Source organism: Poecile atricapillus, chromosome 1, assembly GCF_030490865.1.
Source record: "Poecile atricapillus isolate bPoeAtr1 chromosome 1, bPoeAtr1.hap1, whole genome shotgun sequence".
Taxonomy (NCBI): Eukaryota; Metazoa; Chordata; class Aves; order Passeriformes; family Paridae; genus Poecile; species Poecile atricapillus.
This window is the reverse complement of record NC_081249.1, coordinates 140,568,756-140,587,211: the sequence shown is the minus strand read 5'-3', so window position 1 is coordinate 140,587,211 and position 18,456 is coordinate 140,568,756. Positions and strand designations below refer to the sequence as shown.

Genomic DNA, 18,456 nt, shown 5'->3' with positions numbered 1-18,456 from the left:
CATGGCCTGAAGAAAAGGAGCCAGAAGGCTCAGCAGGGCAGCAAAACATCAAGATTGAACTAGGAAATACAATGGGTTCTGCTGGCTCTTCACTTGTTTTCTGATGCAATCACAAGACCTGTGTTCATACCCATAGAGTACAAAAAGCCTTGAAAACCTCCTCCAAAACTGCAAACAGGAAGCATTAACAACCCAGAAGTCCAAGAGTCTGTCTAGTAGGACATCTGTAAAGGCAGTGTTGGAAAGGATGAACTGTGATCCAAGTTCGCCTTCCCCCACTTTTAGACAGGAAGAGAAGGAAAAGACGGGTGTGGGGAATGGAAGGAGCTGAGAGAATGAACATACATTTTAACCATTGACTCACTAGACCACACAGCAGCAGGTGGAAGAGACTAGTAAGGTCTGGGAGAGACAAGAAAGAAAAAAAGAAGCCCAGATGTGGACACACATGCTCATCTGCCTAGATAACCATTTTTCCTGTCTAGACAAAGGTTACTATAAATACATCTCCTCACATCACCACTGTTATCAGCCAGACATTCCAAAGGGAAATGCAGGGGAAAGTATTTTAACAATCTCGGCATGTGCCAGCTCTCTTCTGAGTTATAAAATCATACATAGCAAAATATAGATATAGATTCCCTAACTGGCTATCCTTTAGCAATTCGGTCTGTATTTAAAGAAATAAAGCAAACAAGTTTTCTTTTTTAATCAAAGTTTAGGACTCATGGTGACCCTTTCCTCCCTCTCCTCCTCCTCCACACAGAATTTTAAACATATTTCCTACAAAACATAACAGGAGGGGTGGAAACTTTGCCTTTCCTCAGCTCGTTTGTTATTTTGCCATCATTTGCTGAAGTTCAAAGACAGATTATATGCTGGTGGCCACAGACAGAGCACAGTGGCTTATGGAATAACTCACTTCACCACACTGCATGCCAAAGCACCCCTGTTAGTGAATTGCCAAGAGACACAGGGGTCTGAGAACACTATCTAGTTTTATCTTCACTGATATCAAAAGGCCTCTGGAAGTTGGGCCAAGGCCATGAAACACATTTCACCTAGATGTTTTCATAGCTGCATGCTGACAAGCCTTCTAGCTCAGTCTGTCATCTGCACAGATAGTTTTGTACAATTTAACTACTAAGCTGCATACAAAAAATGTAATCTAACTCTTCTTAAATGCAACACTCTTCTTTTTTGCCCCAAATATAAGAGCATAAGCTCTTTAAGTTCATTTTAATCTTCTATCCAATTGACAAAGCTATCTTCAGTTCCAAGCTTCATCTAGCAAGGCCTGGACTGCCATATCTGAGAAATCAATTTCAAATTCATGCCTGCTGAAAGCCCTTTTGCCAGCTATTTCGGAAGGTGTAGAATCCAACGCTCCTCTCCAGTTTAGAACTGAGTAACCTTATCTGCCTCCAAAAGTTTTTCCTCCCTTTCCTCCATTTTAGCATCCCACTGCTGCTGAATTTGGCAGTATCTTTGTGCAATTCTTTTAAAGTTTACATGACACTGTCTTGTCTTACTAAACCACCATGACCAGTCTTATATAATCATAGCCTGCATATAAGTTTGAGTATGTAGTTTTTGGGCCTCTCGAAATAAGGATAAACTTAGGATATAATACTCAAGCTAACATAACAAATTATGCAGTTTTGAAACATATCCAGCATATTAATTAAATACAAGGAAGTACCCAACCATGGCTAAACAGGAACAGAATCACAGCTAAGACAGACACTGCTGGGAATAGAAGCCTGCAGGAGAGACAGTCTTACCTGAAGCACCTGAGGATAATCAAAGACTTGATTCTTGTAGCAGCGTTTGCGAACAGCAGGGACCCCATCTGACAGGTTTGTACATTTGTCCAGGATCAGCACTGATTCCCCATTCTCAGCCTGAAGAGCTTCCAGCTCCAAGCGGTATTCTGGATGCAGAGCCATTTGAGATGACAGAATGAAATACCTGCGAGGACTGAAAAAATACAGCCAGGTTACCTGACAGCACTGCAAGTTTACTTCCAAGATGCTCAAAACCACGTTTCCTTCCATTCTGGAAAAGCAGAGCAAGATTAACTAAACATGGACAAGCTGCCAAGATCATATTTTCAGACAAGGCTGGAAAGGGTAATGATGAAATATAATTAAGTCTGGGATAGAAAGTGGCTCAACACTATTTACAATTCTGAATAAATCTGTACTTGGTAAGAGTTCTTATTACACTAGAATAGGCATTTGCATTATAACTGCTGTTATAAACTTAAATAAACATTATTTAGGTGCATTTTAAATCAGCCTGCTACTGATGCCAGGATTGTTTGTACTTTTGTTTGGTGTTTGTGTACTAACACAAAGTAGATAGGACTCCAAGTGCTTCTGGTTTCTCCTGCAATATATGTTCTCATGAATTTTAATTGAAAAAAAGACACTGAACTGACAACTCAGTATGTAGTATTTAGCTTATTTAGTCTTGATATGGTGACAGCAGCAATAGAACAAGCTCATCTTTTTTAACTGTGATTCAGTTCTGTCCCTTGAGGCAACATAGAAGCAAGATTTCCAAGGAAAAGTTGAAGGTCCATATGGTGCATGTTATCCCATACACTCTCAACTTCTACCATGTTCCAAAACCATGAATATTTAAAATGTGCTGAATATTTTATGTACTGAAGTGTTTAAAAACACTAACACCAGAGGTAAACCACACAGGAATGCAAGCTCAAATTAAGTGCTTGCCTCTTAAAAAAGTTATACTAATACTGGAAAATTGCATGTCATATAATTGTTATCTACTTGGGTTTCCTTTTAAAATAGATCAGCCAAAGTCAGACTGCTCCACCACTCCCCAGTGAAAGGAGCACACATAGTGAGTGCCCTCATGCTGCCAAAAGAACACAGGAAGCACAAGGCCTGTACTTAGGATTCCAGTTCTACTCCACGTGATGGTATCTTTAATTTACAGCTCTGAAAACACACAAACATGCACACTTTATAAAGTCAGACCTCTCCTGCTGCTCTTCTCACCTCTTCTACTCATTTTCACGCTGGTCACTTTAGTTGCTCCAATTAATAGACACATACTATTTTTTTTTAACATTCTTTCTCACAAGTCCCCAGCTGCTACCAACTTGCTACCAGCAGAAGTGGATTTTAAGCAATTCAATTAAAAAGGCAAGTAAATCAAACTCAGTTCAGCTCTGTAAGGGGCCTTCAAAAAGTAAATAATGATGCAGATGAGTGATAATAAATGCATATAACCAGCTAAAAAAAAAAAAAAAGGTTTGTTTGCATATATGTTTAAAACCAAATTTTGCCTTTAAACTGTCATCACTCTATGACACTCAAAATCTAGCTGATCAAACATTGCTACAAAAGAAAGTACACGCCATCTCCCAAGAAATAACACACTCATGTAGTGTGATGAAAAGGTTTATCCCAAGCCAGCCTGGATTCTGAGGGGTGTGTCCTCGTCCCACCCCTCCTGCGCAAAGCAGTCGAGACTGGGTACCCGTCTCACTAGTAACGCTGACTGGCCACTGGATGGCACTCCGGACACCAGGCTGCCCAGCACAATTTAAACAAAAAAACAAAGCCGTTTCAAGAAACAAAATCCCCAATACCTTAACTGAACACAAGAACTGTTTCTCTTATCTGACCCAAAATCAGACACAGAGTTTAGCTGACTACATGGACATGAACAGTATGACTGCCTCTGTGTTTACATGCCGCAGCCTACCATCACATTCATGCTCTCCAGACAGAAACACAAAGCATGCTTTCACTCTGTTTCAGAATGTAGTAACACTTGAGACCTACAATCAGTTGGGATACAACCAGATGCCACTCGCTGGCCTGGTCCAGGGGCATCACAACCAGGGACATAAAGGGTGTGAGCAAAGTAAACCAGTGTTGCACAAGTTTGTCCTAATTGACTGCATTATCATACTTGGAACAGCCAAGAGCAACACCAAGAGCACTGCCCTTACCAGAAAAGGCAACTGAATCCAAACACCAATAACTTTTGTGTCCAACAGAGACTGCACCATTTAAATTAGTTTTCTATTTTGAAAATTCATATTCTCTACAGAACATTCTAAGAAGAAAAGGACCTAAAGCTTCTACATTTGTAAATTTGATCTCCACAATATGCAGACAGATCATTGATCCCCATTGCCTCTGTCCACCCATCTTTTAAACCATAACAGAGGTAAGATCTTGTTACAGTGAAACTTTTTCAGCTGTGTAATTAGAAGATTTATGAAATATAAAAAGAACAGCCTTCCATAACCACTTAAAACATGTCTTCCAGACTTCTACCACCTCTTGTTCTGAAGACATTAATGGATTAGAGAAGCCAGCATTACCAGAGTAGTTAATTTCAATGGCTAATTACATGCACTGAGAAAACCAGTGCTTTATTTCCCAACTGTCTTGTTTCACTTTCAACTGTGAGGCTCAAGGAACGCAGGGTTGTGTTGTTTGTGTTTATGTCTTAATCCATTACTTTTAAAAAAGAAACAAATAAAAACAGTATTCTAGGCTCTGGATGTATGTATTCTCATAATCACACATAGAAGTTTTCATCCTTCTTTTTCATAAGCTTAATGACAGGTCAGGTGCAAATGGTGGGTGTTATATCAGGCTGGCCACCTGTCACAGTGGGCTTCCTCAGGACTCCAGCTTAGGCCCTGAGCTCTTCCACATCTTCATAAACAACTTGGACACAGGACTGGAAGGGATATTACGTAAGTTTGCCAACAACAAAAAACTGGGGGGAGCTGTTGGCTCCCTTGAAGGCAGAGAAGCTCTGCAGAGAGATCTCGACAAACCAAAGGACTGGGCAATCACTAACATTATGAAGTTGAACAGAGACAAGTCCCAGGTTGTAGCTGGGACAGGGCAAACCTGGATGTATGGGAAGACTGGGAAACAAGAGGCTGGAGAGCAGCCCTGTGGAAAGAGACCTGGGGGTCCTGGTCGATGGCAAGCTGAATATGAGTCAGCAGTGCCTCAACAGCCAGGAGGGCAAACTGTGTCCTGAGGTGCATCAGGCAGCTGGTCAAAGGAAGGGATTGTCCCACTCTGAGTCCTATGCACCAGTTTGGAGTTTTGGGCACCATAATATAAGAAAAGTATAAAGGTATTAGAGGGAGCAGTTAGCAATTGAAACCAAGACCACTAGCACTGGAACCATCAGCATTGAAAGCATCATCTATTTTAATAACAAGAGCTATTAATGCCCAAGCTCACTATAAAGTTAGTAGTTATATTTCCTAATCATCAGTACAAAATACAATATTGAGTATACTTTTCCCAATTCATGGGAATTACTTTACCCTGGTCCTCTTTCTGGTAGATCTACTTCTCCTGACAATGGGCTGTAAACAGGAATACTGACATCGTAGCCTTGCCGGTAAGTCCAAGTGGAAAAGCCTCCACCAGCCAACAGAGCTCTGGAAAATATAAGAAAGTATGTTTAAACTGACAGCGTGTAACACTCAAACTCCAGCAAGTCACTGCTTGTCATTACCAAAACAAGAAGACTCTGAGAGGTAAGCTTTTCCCTCAGCATTTGTCAGTGGCATGTTTTCATGCTGGTTTTAGGTTGACTTTAGTTTTTGTGATCTTGGTCTACTACTAAATTGGATCTAGTCACCAACAGAGTGCTTACAATTGTGCATCATCACTGAGGAATGGGCTGGTTTTTGCATTAATATAGGGAAATCTAATATATTGCTGTCATTTACGTCAATGATGTCATTGCTCATCAGAGCTATTTGCAAGCTTACATATTCTAAAACAATCTTAATCTGAAGAAGTACATTCTGAATTATTTATACTAGTTAAGATATTCCTTGATGCTTGTACTAAAATTGGGTATAGCACAACTTTCAAACTATTCAAGACAAGCTATATTTCAGATACAAATCACAGTCCAGTAACAGTATTTTAGCATCTTACAGTGACTTTGGACTTCTTGGGATGGAAAATAAAGTGAAGTTTTTGCAACTATATTTTCAAAGTTATCATGACAGTGAAATTTATTTCATTTTTATATTACACAAAAATTCTATAAACAGAAAACATGAGAACAAGAAATCTTTATGTCATAACACTAAGTTCCAACAGTAGAGGTTGCTTGGACACTATATGCTAGAGAGCATGGGAATAATCAAGGACTCATAAATTCAATCTTCCAACAGGATGACTTGCATTGTGCCTTCTCCTAGATGGGACAACCTTTTGCCACAAAGAAGTGCTTTAAGAAACAGAAAAGAACAATTTTTCTGTTGCTATTTTATGTCAAATGACCAGGTGGCAACAGGAACACACCATCCTAGTTCCAAAAGAAGCTCAGATTCAGCCTCTTTTGTGAGACTTGTCAAAAAGCTGATTAAACTTTCAGTCACTCAACAGGAGGGTGTGCTGAACTTCTAGTTACTTCTGGGATACAGGTTCTGCTTAAGATACCATATTCCTCAATTCCAGTTTGTCTCTTTTTCTGTGGGAAGGAGCAGGACACATTATATATAATGTATAAATACATTACTAGACAAGGCACTAAAGAAACAATCTTGAGGAGCTGTACCCATTGTTGCAGCTGTTTACCGTGGAAAGCCTTACTGTCACAGTTCAGATCAGAGCAGGCACAAGTCTCGTCAGTAAACAGAGCACACACAGGAACAAAAAGTCAACATGAGACTGGAAGAGGCACCAACAATCTATTAGCTAATATTCTTGTTTTCAGGTATCAATGAATGAAATCCTTGGTAAGGTGTTTGGAGAAGCAGATTTCCACAAATGTTAGACAATAGATTATCATTACACCAAATTATCACGCAAGATTTTTCCCCATCAGAACAAGACACTCTGGATGCACACCAGTATGCTGTGCCTGTTCTAATCCCCATCATATGTCCCACAGGATACTTCACTTCCTGCTCTGACCTGCAGCACAATTGTTCAGTGTTCAAACACCATGATCACACTTTGCCATGTATGTGTCTCTTTGTTCAGATGATACCAGATGAAAGCATGATAGCAAAAGCAACTTGAGAACCAGATCACAAACTAAGTACATGCTGAGTTTAGAATTTATGTTCCACATAATTTCTAATTCCTTTCCAATGTCCCCCATTCCCCTGCTTTTGGTGACATGTACAATATTGCTGTGACTAGGTCTCACTGTTGAAGCTGCATGTTCTATGTCTTATCTATATTAATTCAGTTACAAGAAGAGAGAAAAAAAATTGGCATGGGTGTTACTGTTCGTGCACTTTGTATCTCCCTTCTCTCTTTTTACACCCCTCCCAAACTGGGAAACCAGAACCAGGTTGTTTTAATAGGATCCAGTGAAAACACGACAGCACCTCATCAGCCTTGAGAAAGCAGGTGTGTGTCATGCAGACTTTTACCTAAACAAACCCACAGGGAACCAACACCAGTTAAGTAACTCCACTTGGATTTTCATTGTACAGTGCATTAAGAGAGCAAGAAGATTAACTCCTAAAGGAACTCAAGACAAATAATCTTTAAATTGGCCTGATCAGCAAGGAATGACTGTCCCTGAGCAACTTTTCACCACTTTTCAAATATTGATCCTTCTTTCTCTCCATGAAGTGCTCCAGCTGGCCTGTACTCTAAATGTTTCTGTCCAGCTGCCATCTGCAGCAGCTTTCTGCCAAACTTCACAAGTCACTGAACCCAATTCACAGACTGAAACAGAAATAAATAAAAAGTACCTTAGTTCATAAATTCAATTCTACAGCACCAGAATAGCTTTGCAAAAGAAATCCTTTCAGCCTCATCATTGTACCAAATCCAACAGCACTAATTAACAGATAATATAAAGCTTATCTTTCAAGTTTTATGGCAGGAGATTACATATGTTATGGCAGCTAATACTAGCAACATAACCTTCATGCCCACAAGGCAAACTTTGACCTTTGAAATTATTGAATAAATCACTTTTACACTTTCTTTGGGAATTGGATTTAAAGATTTAATAAACAAACAACCCCTTAGTGAAATACCTTAGCCAAGAACTTTTTGAGATGTAAAATTATTATATAACTGAACTCCCCCTTGTGTATAAGGTCTCACTTTACCTGGATCAATATTCTGCAGCAAATTAATAGAACAAAAGTCTGTTAAACCTCATGATCCACTACAGCTCAACTGTGTATGATCTCTCAGACATGTTGGCTGTAGAAGGCAGGCCACACTCCCTGTGCAAACTTCACAAATATTACAAGTATTATTACATTTGTGAAATACAAATGATCCTCAAGCTCCCACAAATGCAGTCCTTTTGGAGTTACCATGGTACAGCTCAGACAAGTCATTCAAAACCAATTGAACTCTGACAGCATGCCTTTATTTTGGCCAGCAGCTTCTCACTCCGTGATGCTACAAACAACTGTCTTTCACTTTTGGTTAACTACTCCTTCCTAACACCTTTAGACATTCTCAAATTAAGAAAACACTCTCATGTCACTTGCTTCATTAGACGTGAACTAATAACTCCAAGGGTCTCCAAAATCATACTGAAAGCTCATACTGGATCACTCCGGCCTCTCCAGGACTAGGTCCACACTTCCAACTTCTTTCACAAGCCCCTTGTCTTTACACCTGTGACCTGTAGAATAGGTTCTGTACATCAAACAGTCAAAAAGTTGACTGCCTACAAAAAGGAATTTCCACTTTTTTTCCATCCCAAGCACTGTTATTGGGTCTCTTACGTATTAGAGCTGGTGATCATACAGCTGTGGACTAAGTTAGATTGGCAAACTACAACAGCTGAATGCCAAAAGACTTCAGCTTTTTACTTAAATTACTCAGTTTTCCATGTTAGCATGACAAATACTTAGGAGAAACACCTACAAAAATAATAGGTTTCCTGCCTGCTAAGCCAAGGCATGCAAGGCCAAATGTAACTGGAGATTTAAGATTTAAAGGTAAAAATAAAAAGTTCTGCAGCATATCTACTACATTAATAAAGTTAATAAATTCACTCCTTTGATAGATACATGAATCCATAAACATGTAGTCCATTCCATTGTCAAATGAAAATTCTCCTTAAGTATAAATCTAATACAACAAATGCAAGTATTTACTAACAGAACAACAGACTTGCTTACCAGACTGATGCTTGGCTGCCCTCTCCAGGCTAACCCACACATACAACATGCTTCATATAGAGAAGGGAAAAAACTAAAGCCTTACTTCACAGTGATGTAATTACAATGAGCAAATTTGCTCTTTAAACATGTGCATAAAAAAAAAATCTGTTCTGATACTGCAAGTTGTTTAAATTGTCTTTGCTGCAAAGAAATCAAGATACACTTCATAGACAATCGTTTTAGCAAAGATCCCCATCTCAGGCAAGATTTTATTAACAATTGGCAGAAGAAAGTTAACTTTGACCTTCAAGAAAAATACTGGTTACAGTGGACCTAACTCAGCAGAACTAAGCACACTCAGACTGGCCTATTAGAAACATCTTCAGTAACAGTATCACCTTCCTCTCAGCCCCATTTTTTTTTGCCTTACCACCTCCTTTCCTCTTCCAAAACTATTCTGCAAGTAAAAACTGAGCTCAGAATGTATGTCTTTTAATTCCTGGCAAATAATTTTAAAGCACACTTGCCAGAGAATTACTAAGAGCATTTGTCCAATCACTAATATAGTCTAATTGTTAAGATAACAAATCTATTGAAATCCAGCATAGTTTTGTCAAGCAGAGCAGCTGCTTTAAAATGCCTTTGAAGCACCTCACTTCTATTAGAAAGCTGCTGCTTTCTAATCATCCTTAAATTTCCAATTTGCATCAAATGGAACATTCTGTAAAGCATTCATAATCAGTTACACACCAGATCAAGTGTTCAACCTTACAGCAAGTCCAAGAGTTAAAAGCAAACAGTCAACCACACATCCTTTACAAAATTTAGGATGGGGCTAAACTATCAGACTTCAAAAGTAAACACCTCTTCTATAAAAGGCTTTACTTTCCTTTTTTGAGAAGCAAGCTAGTCATAGTCTAGCTTTGTAAAGGTTAAGAAGCACATCCTTTGCTATCAATTGCCCTTCTGAGCTTGTTGCTTCTGCAGTGGCATTTAAACCCAGCACAACACATACCTATCCCTGGGAACATCTAGGGCAGTGTTATAATCTGGTGGCCCTCCAGGCAGCATATTGAAGAGCAAATGATTTGTGCCTCGATCCCACCTACAGCAAAAGAAGAAACAAATTGCAATTAGAAAGGTATTCTCTGCATATAGACAAGTTCTGTCAAAGAACTAATGCTAAATGCAAATGCAAAAATGCTAATGCTGGCATTAACTCACTGCATTTTCCCCTCCTGCATTAGCCTTACTTTTTTTCACTTTGTGTTCTTTCCGTGCACACACTGAAGTTTCAGCACATACCTGGATAACTGTGCCAAGGCCTGAGCAGTCTCTTTGATACGGAGGGCATTCTGATTGAGGACATCTATGGATGGCACAAAAAGGCAGGCACGGTTGACATCGTCAGTGTAGAATTCACTGTCAGAGATGGCCGTCAGCAGTTCATTGTATTCCCTGGAAATGGTGTTGCTCACCAACGTCCCATATTCATCCACATACTTCTTCAGTGAATAGATGTACACTTTGATTTTGTTCTTGGGGTTGAAGCCACATCTATAGACATCGAAGCAGGTGTGCATCCTGCAGCTGAGGTCTCCCCGCTCAGGAATGGGGCTATCAGCAGGAAGCTTGACCACAGGCACATCATGGATGCTGCGTTTTTCAACGGTCCAGTCACTGGATGACTCAATGGAGTGAGGCCAGAACTGGAACATTCCTGTCGCAATTAGGCCAAGCAGAACTATGGAAAAGAGAGTGATGTAATAGATACGATGCTTGGTTTTCATCCTCGGGATGAGGGCTGGACCCCGGGTGTTATATTTGGCCGAGGCACACATAATGGAATCGATTATCTCTTGTTGCTACAAAATAGAGAGAGAGGCTTTAGGATGAACTCTAGAAGAGATACATAGTTATCACAATGCAGAGAAACATTCAGTTACTCCTTTCAGGGAGGGGTCTTTGCCTCAGCAGATTGTAGTAGGCTTTCTTCAGACGCTCACGAGTCCCACCAGAAGGCAGGATGCCAACTGGGACTGCCTCTTGGCAAGCACCAACCGAGGCTGATCTGCTGTGCCCGGCTGTAAGGAAGTTACATGGGCCAATTAACAACCACAAGCCAGAAAAAGACACAGCTTGGGCAGAGAGAGGGAGAGGAAATCTCAGACACTGCAGAAGTGGTGATGCCTCTTCGGTCCCAGTGCACCTACAGCAAAGCGTATTCAGAGGGAATGCTAATGAAAATGCTTATCTACAGGAGAAGAGAAACCACCTGGATACCTGCAAAGGGCTTCTAACAGGGCATCACCCAAAATTTAGGACCGTGATACTATTTCTTAGGTAAAGATGCTTCTAAACTGAATTTCATAGGAGCCCCACCATACCCAGTTAGAATGATGGTAAACTACTTCTGGCAAGAAAAAGGAATTAATTTGTCATCTTTGTCAATGTGCTTCATGGGGCATAAAATGTTCTATGTGCTGCCATTGCAGCCACATTGAGGAAAAAAATTTAAATAGTTCACTATAGCCTGAACTACAGTTGAAATTAAAAACTAACATAATATAAAGTATCACAAACTACTGTCAGCTTTGATATTTTTTACAAGATCCTACACACAGAATTGTGGTTCCTGCAGAAGACAATTTACATTAACTACAGGCTGAAAAATCAGCAAGCAACAACTTGCTTAGGTCCTCAACTGTAACTTTCATAATAAATAAATTCAACCTGAACTCTCCATAATGAGAGCTTTTTAAGAGTAGTAAGCATGTTTTCCAGAAAAAGAATGTGAACAGTATAATTATGTGTTTTTCTTTTGGACAAATAGGATGTTTTCTTGCTTTGTGACCTAGAAAGTCTGACATGTCAACTGTCCAAGTAGACAACAAATATGCATAAAAGAAGTATCAGTGAACAAAAGAAACATTAATTTCATTATTAATCAAATGGTGTAACAAATTGAATTACGTTTATTTTGTGTTCTTAACAAAAGACTGTTAGGATGGGGTGGCTAATGTATGACTTGACTGTACTTACACACCGTAGGGCTAAAATAATCTCAGATGTTAATTAACATTCCACTTTCAACGGCTCTTCTCATCACTTTACATCCACAATCTGATTCTGGAGGAAGCTTCTAAAATCTCCCGTACAGAGCAAGTGTCATGCTGTTATCAGGACAGAAGTCAGAGTGCTACATTACTATCAGCTTTACAACTAAAAACTTTCCACATGCTTCCGACTGTTAACCACGTCCTTTACTCCTCCTTCCTGACACTGCACCACAAGCAGCCATGTGATGACACGGGTCGCACTCTGCAGCGAGCATCTCAGTCACACGCCAAACCTGTCCAGACCCGAGCCCGGCTGGACGACCCCTCACCGAAAGGCACCTCTCCAGCCGCGGAGACGCTCTCCTCACACAGCACAAAATCCGCTCGGGCAACTGCAAGCACGGGACAAGGGGCACTCGGAGTGCTGCAAGTAACGGGAGCAAGATGCAGCAGACAGAGAGGCGGCAACACCATTACGGGGCGCAAGGGTCGAGGGACGGGCCGGGCCGCCTTCCGAGCGACGCGGCGGGCGGGCGGGCCCAAGCCAGCCCGGAACCCGGCCAGCAGGAGCCGGGCCGCCGCAGCTCCTGCTCTCCCGCCCACCCGCGGGCCCGGGCAGGCCGCCCCCGCCGGCCGCACTCACCTCCGCCCGCACTCGCCGGGGCCGCCCGGCCGCGCCCCGCCCGCCCCGGCCGCTCCGCGCGGGGCCCGCCCGCACCGCCGCCCCCGCCCGGCCCGGCGCGGCCGGTGCGCACGCGCGGCCGACGGCCCCGCCGGCCCAGCGCCGCCCCGCGGCGGGAGGGCGGGAGTGCAGCGCTGAGGGGAGCGACTCTCCCGGGAACGGTGCGGGGACCGCGGCAGCGTTCATGTGGGAGTGCGAAACCTGTGCCGAGGAACCACCGCCACCCCCGTCTCCAACACGTCTGCGTTCTAGGCTCGCTTTCCTCCGGTCCAGTGTGCCTTTCCAAAACTGTATTGGGCTTTCTCGTTGACCGAGGACTTTGAGTCATGTGTCACTTCTTGCTGGATCATGCTACTTCGGTAAGGAAATATCCCAAATCTACACCTTCCCCAAACCTCTCACAAAAGTAACTGGAAGTATCTTCTTGTAACAGAAGATAGAGAAGGACAAATTTGTTCTGCAAAACTCCAGCCATGTGGGAATCAGAGACACCAGTTTCACTCCCAAAAATGGGAGCTGACTTGGTCTGTAGGCCAAATAAAACTCAAACCCCCAAAAAAAAAAAACCAAAAACAAACAACAAACCCAAAAACAAACAAACAAAACAAAAAAACCCGCCCCAAAACCACTCAAGTATGTTAGAGTATAGAATGGTTTGAGTTAAAAGAGGCCATCTTAAAGATCATCTACTTCCAACCTCACTTCCATTGCCAGGGACGCATTCCACCAGACCAGTTTGTGAAGCTCCTCCAACCTGGCCTTGAACACTTCCAGGGTTGGTGCATTCCCACCTTCTCTGGGCCACCTGTGCCTCACCACCCTCACAGTGAAGAATTTCTTCCTAATATCTGATCTAACATCTCTTTCATTTTAAAGCCATTCCCCCTTACCCTATCACTATGTGCCTTTGTAACAAATTCCTCTCCAGCTTTCTTGTAGGCTGCTCTAAGGACCCTCAGAGCATTCTCTTCTCCGGCTGAACAACCCCCAAATGCTGCAGCTGAGCTATGCACAAGGCAATGGCACAGTGGAGACATTCCAGCAGCAGCAGTGTGGTGTCCCTGCATCTGACACCATGCTCTTCATCCTTCTCTTCTCTCTGGGGTGAAACCCTGTCTACATTCAGCACCACCACGGTGGAAACAGGGCTGACTTTGTATCTCTCACTTGTAAACAATTTTCAGCTGTTAGGACTGTAACTGTTTCAACTGTTACAGTTTAATCAAAAAACTTTTCAACACTTACACCCTGCCACAAAAAATTCTCCTGCTGCAGCCATTTCAGCCACCTGATCTCTGAGCCAGAAGCATTTCCAGTCTCTCGCCCGAAGGGATACAATGCAGGCCAGCTCTGCTTCTCATAATCCTTGGTGGTTTAAAAGACTCTTACCATGTTTATCTCATGACAGTATCAGCTGTTGCTGGCCAGAAATGTATTTTTCCCCTTTTCAATTTTTCTTGTAGCCATTTTTACAGATTTTTATCTTATGTACAATGATGATGTGACGGTGTACTATTCTATAATGGGTGTTTGTGAAAGGATGAGGGTTTGCACCTATCCCTGCTCTAAGCCTCTGAACTGAATGAATATCTCTGTCACACACAGTGAGTACAGTGTCCTTAAACAGCCTTGACTGTCAGCAATAGATTAGTTCTCTTTCACTTCACCTGCCCTTGGGAAAACTGCTCTCTGCAAAGCCATCCACATGCACGCACAGAGACAGCTCGGTACTCCCACAAAAAAGGCAAAACGCTGTCACTGCAGTGCTTTCTCTTCTTTCTTTCGACTTCTCCTCATACACGTGGCATTGCAGGTGATGTAGCATTCTCCTCAGACTCACTGCCTCCTTCATCTTGTCCGTGACATTCAAACCAACAACAGACAGCACTCACAGAGCTTAAAGCATCTTTCTGAGCGCCGGTACCGGCTTTTTCCTCAGGTACTGACTTGTTCCTCCTCACAAATACAAATTACCGGGGCTTGTTCGAGCTCATAATGTTTCTGGGCGTAACCCATCAGCTTGCAATTGCTGCAAGCTGCCCCATTCATAAATCAGAGGCAGGAACCCTCTTTCAGGAGGATGGTTGGACCGTGGCTGATTTTTTGTGAATTGGAAGGCACCCCATTCACTTGCTGGGGCTGCTCGGACGAGCGCTGGCTCTCTGCGGTTATGGGATTCACCAGTATGAGCAGAGCCTGCATGTGCCTGAGCCAAGGAGAGGGGTTCCCAGCGCTGTCGCGTGACAGGGACACTGGCCGGTCCACGTGCAGCGGCGGGCAGGAGGGGAGGGGGTCACCAAACACCGCCTGCGCCAGCCCAGGCAGTGCCCGCAGGCGCTCCCTCTGCCTCCCTGCTCTGCCAGCGAGAAGAAAGAGCACCCAATCAGCTGCAGCTGAAAAATTCACGGAGACTTGATGATTCTTTTATCCCTGTAGGAAAATGTGAAAATCACTGCAATTTCATTAAAAGCTAGTATTAAACAAATGCAAGAGGCATCAGCTATTTTATTTCAAAATATAGCAAGAAAAATGGAGGATGTAGTCTGTCTTGATAGAGATTTCCCTGAAACCACGCCAGGGAGCCTGTTTATATTCTAGTGAGGTAGCTAAGCCAGACAAGTCTGCGGCAGAGCATCTATTTTTAGACTCCAGGTTGCCATTTATAGCTTGTGAAAATATTCATCAGCATCTGGATAACCGGCTATCAATTTTTATAAATGCACAGGAGAAATCAGATATTTCACTTCTCTTTGCTCTGCCCTTTTATGTCCTGCCTTATGCAGCTCTTTGGGAGTCATTTGGAATTTGTTTTTAAGGGCTTTACCATGACACCATACACTTGCCTGCTGTCGCATGCAGCATCCTGCATTTTCTACTGGGATGATCAGTGTACAGAGGAAAAAAATCTTTTGCTAGCTACTGTGTCTCCGCATGTAAAGAAGCTGCATGTGAGATTATGGTGCACCTTATGCAGTCAGTGATGGAAGCAGCTCATTCTGAAAACACCTTTACAATAAAAGGAGGTAATTTTAAAAGACAAATATGAAGAGGAAATCTAATGGTTTGAGGACATCTTACCGACCTTATTTTCCACCTATGGCATAGCATAACTAAAAACGCATAGCTCAGTTTATTCTTCTGAAAATTTTGTTATTGGCTACTGCCAATATATATTAGGTACTGAATGAAATTAAAGAGTTTCTGTTATAAGAGAAAGAAGGATATTGTAACAGCCTGATCCTTGTTTTGGTTCACTGTTCTGGTTGAAGTCTTACAACCAAATGGTAGCCTCATTTATACCAGTGAAGTTTTAACTAGTCTGATCAATAAACTATCTAGCAGATAATTGCATGGTTTTCTCCCTTGATCTAGTCCGTCATACATTTCCAATGCTTCTGGTTTGTGATGGATGGCACTGATCAAAAGAGTAATTTAACTTATGTCTGTATCTCTTACTTCCTCTACTGCCTTCCTGAACTGAAAGGAAAAAGAAGTGCAAATATAGAAGGGGTGCTGCAATAACTCCCACTGAGGGATATGAGACACGAGGAAATTCAGTTAGGCAAGAGTTCCCTTCAAAGAAACTATTAATCTGGCAGAAAAATGCAGATAGAAACAATCTGTCAGTGTGTTCCCCCCCTCCCTAAAGCTTTCAGCTGTCACGGTCTGCAGAGGCATTAATCTTTAATCAATTGAATGCCTTCTGCAGTGAGGCATCCAGGGAAAGGACAGGTCATAACAAGCATTCGCCTAGAATAACTAAGCAGTCGTGCATGAGCTGTGCCATCAGACCTTGCTGGATAGCAGCAGGGAATAGATGGAGAGCCAAAAATAGCCTTTCCTTGCAGTGTTTTTCCAGACTATTTTTGATTCTTCATTTTGATAAGGTCGACTGGCTATTTGCTAAAAATAACCAATCCCGGCAAACTGAGGACAAAAAGTAGAGTATTTATAACCTCCTCAGACTCTTTAGTACATTTGTTGGCTGTAGATAATCTAGGATCATGTCATCAGTCAGTTGCCAGTGTTTTATGTAAGTCAGTAATAAATAAAGCATTAATTGGAATGGAAAATGAGTCTGTCTTGCCACTCTGTTTTTCTCAGACGGAACACATATCGTTTTGTATATAATCCTTGTAGGTTACCTTGCCCTGTTCTTCACAGTGTGGTCTGAATTGCTTCAGAAATAACCAAAACAACCTCATGTTATGTCAGCCAATCTTACAAAAATAGCTGCACATAAAATTAAAAGTGCAAAAGCAGTTTTGTATGCCTGATACTTCAGATGCAGAAATTTTCAGGCATGTGATTCATATAGCTTCCTCCATGAGAGGTTTTTTATCATAGAGCCTCTGTGTGCCACTATCTCTCTGATGAAATGAAACCACCAATCTGCCAGCAGGATGAGAGCAACAGAGGGATTCTGTAACCAAGTAACTGGAGGAGGACTGCAGAGAAATTGCCAATATAAATGATAATTTGACCCCAAGGCAGGTTTCAAGAAACTGGGTCATTGTGGGGATGGGGGACACAGCAGTCAGCCCAACTGTGTGACCTGTTGGATATTCCAAGGAAGAAATACAACAATTAAAGGATTAATATTTATTTTTTAAAAAATAAAGTCTGTCACACAGTACATTTGAGAAACTGCCTTTCTTCAGTTAGGGGGGAAAACTCTTAGGTTATCAGTGAATATTTTCCCTTACAGATATTTTGCTTAGAAACTATTAAATTTCTGTAAGGGAAAACTCATCTTCACAGATTATTTCTTTAAGTACTCATGATTCTTCATAAATACTCATCTTGAATAGGCCCCACTTATGCTGTCTGCAATGTAACACAGGTTATTAATTTGGAGATTTACAGATTTTTCCTTCCTACAAACATGAATATATCAAGTGTATGCCTGATTTGTATGTTATGGGAGTTTCTATAACCAGGAGCAGTGCTGCACAGGAAATTCCCACCTCAACACTAAAATGCTTAGCAGATTATTTCTCTGGAGAGGAGAGAATGGGGGAGAGTCCTGCATGATTACAATGAGTACAAGCAATGAAGACACAGTATTGTACTAATTTTGATGGCATTTCTTATTTTAGATGAAATGCAGCAGCTTTAAAACATATATCTGACTGGCTTCATTTGAGTTGCTGCTCTGTTTTCCTATCACTTGACAAACAGATCAAAGGAAATGTGAGGGCAGGGACAGAATGGGAGAGTTCTTAATCTTTTCTCTATACTTTTGTCTGTAGACATTTGCCACATAGAAAAAGAAAAGGCCATTAATAAGAACTACGAGATACATCAAGTAGAGAAAACATCTAACATGAAGGTAGCAGAAAGAATAAACAATTTGTACAGGCACAACCTGTGTTTTTCCTCTCAGGGGTATCCTTAGAGCCAATAGGAATTGATTTAGCTTCTATATACATATACACAGGGCTTTCTACACGTTTACTACTTCTTGTAGTAAAGTAAAATCACTTAAGGTGATTTACAAAAATTATGGGGTTTGTACAGTCAAAAAAAAACCCATTGTTTTTTTCCAACAGCAGACTCACGACCACGTTTCTCTCTTGCCTCATTTC

The 18,456-nt window shown here is 41.7% G+C and overlaps 1 protein-coding gene across 2 annotated transcripts in view; it reads right to left on the bottom strand.

Annotated features, from left to right (window-relative positions):
• The window catches only part of EXT2 (exostosin glycosyltransferase 2), a 73,632-nt gene extending 60,712 nt beyond the window's left edge, over window positions 1-12,920 (bottom strand). Inside the window, exons 1-5 of one of the 2 annotated variants that reach the window (XM_058854858.1) lie at window positions 12,830-12,920; window positions 10,433-10,992; window positions 10,143-10,232; window positions 5,342-5,458; window positions 1,785-1,980 (exon numbers count right to left, since the gene is read on the bottom strand). In XM_058854858.1, coding sequence (XP_058710841.1) covers window positions 1,785-1,980; window positions 5,342-5,458; window positions 10,143-10,232; window positions 10,433-10,968 — 939 coding nt within the window. In that variant the 5' untranslated portion in view covers window positions 10,969-10,992; window positions 12,830-12,920. Of the gene's footprint in view, window positions 1-1,784; window positions 1,981-5,341; window positions 5,459-10,142; window positions 10,233-10,432; window positions 10,993-12,169; window positions 12,427-12,829 lie in introns of those variants that run through there. The other variant, XM_058854847.1, reaches the window with a different exon arrangement.
• Between the last annotated feature and the right edge of the window lie 5,536 nt (window positions 12,921-18,456).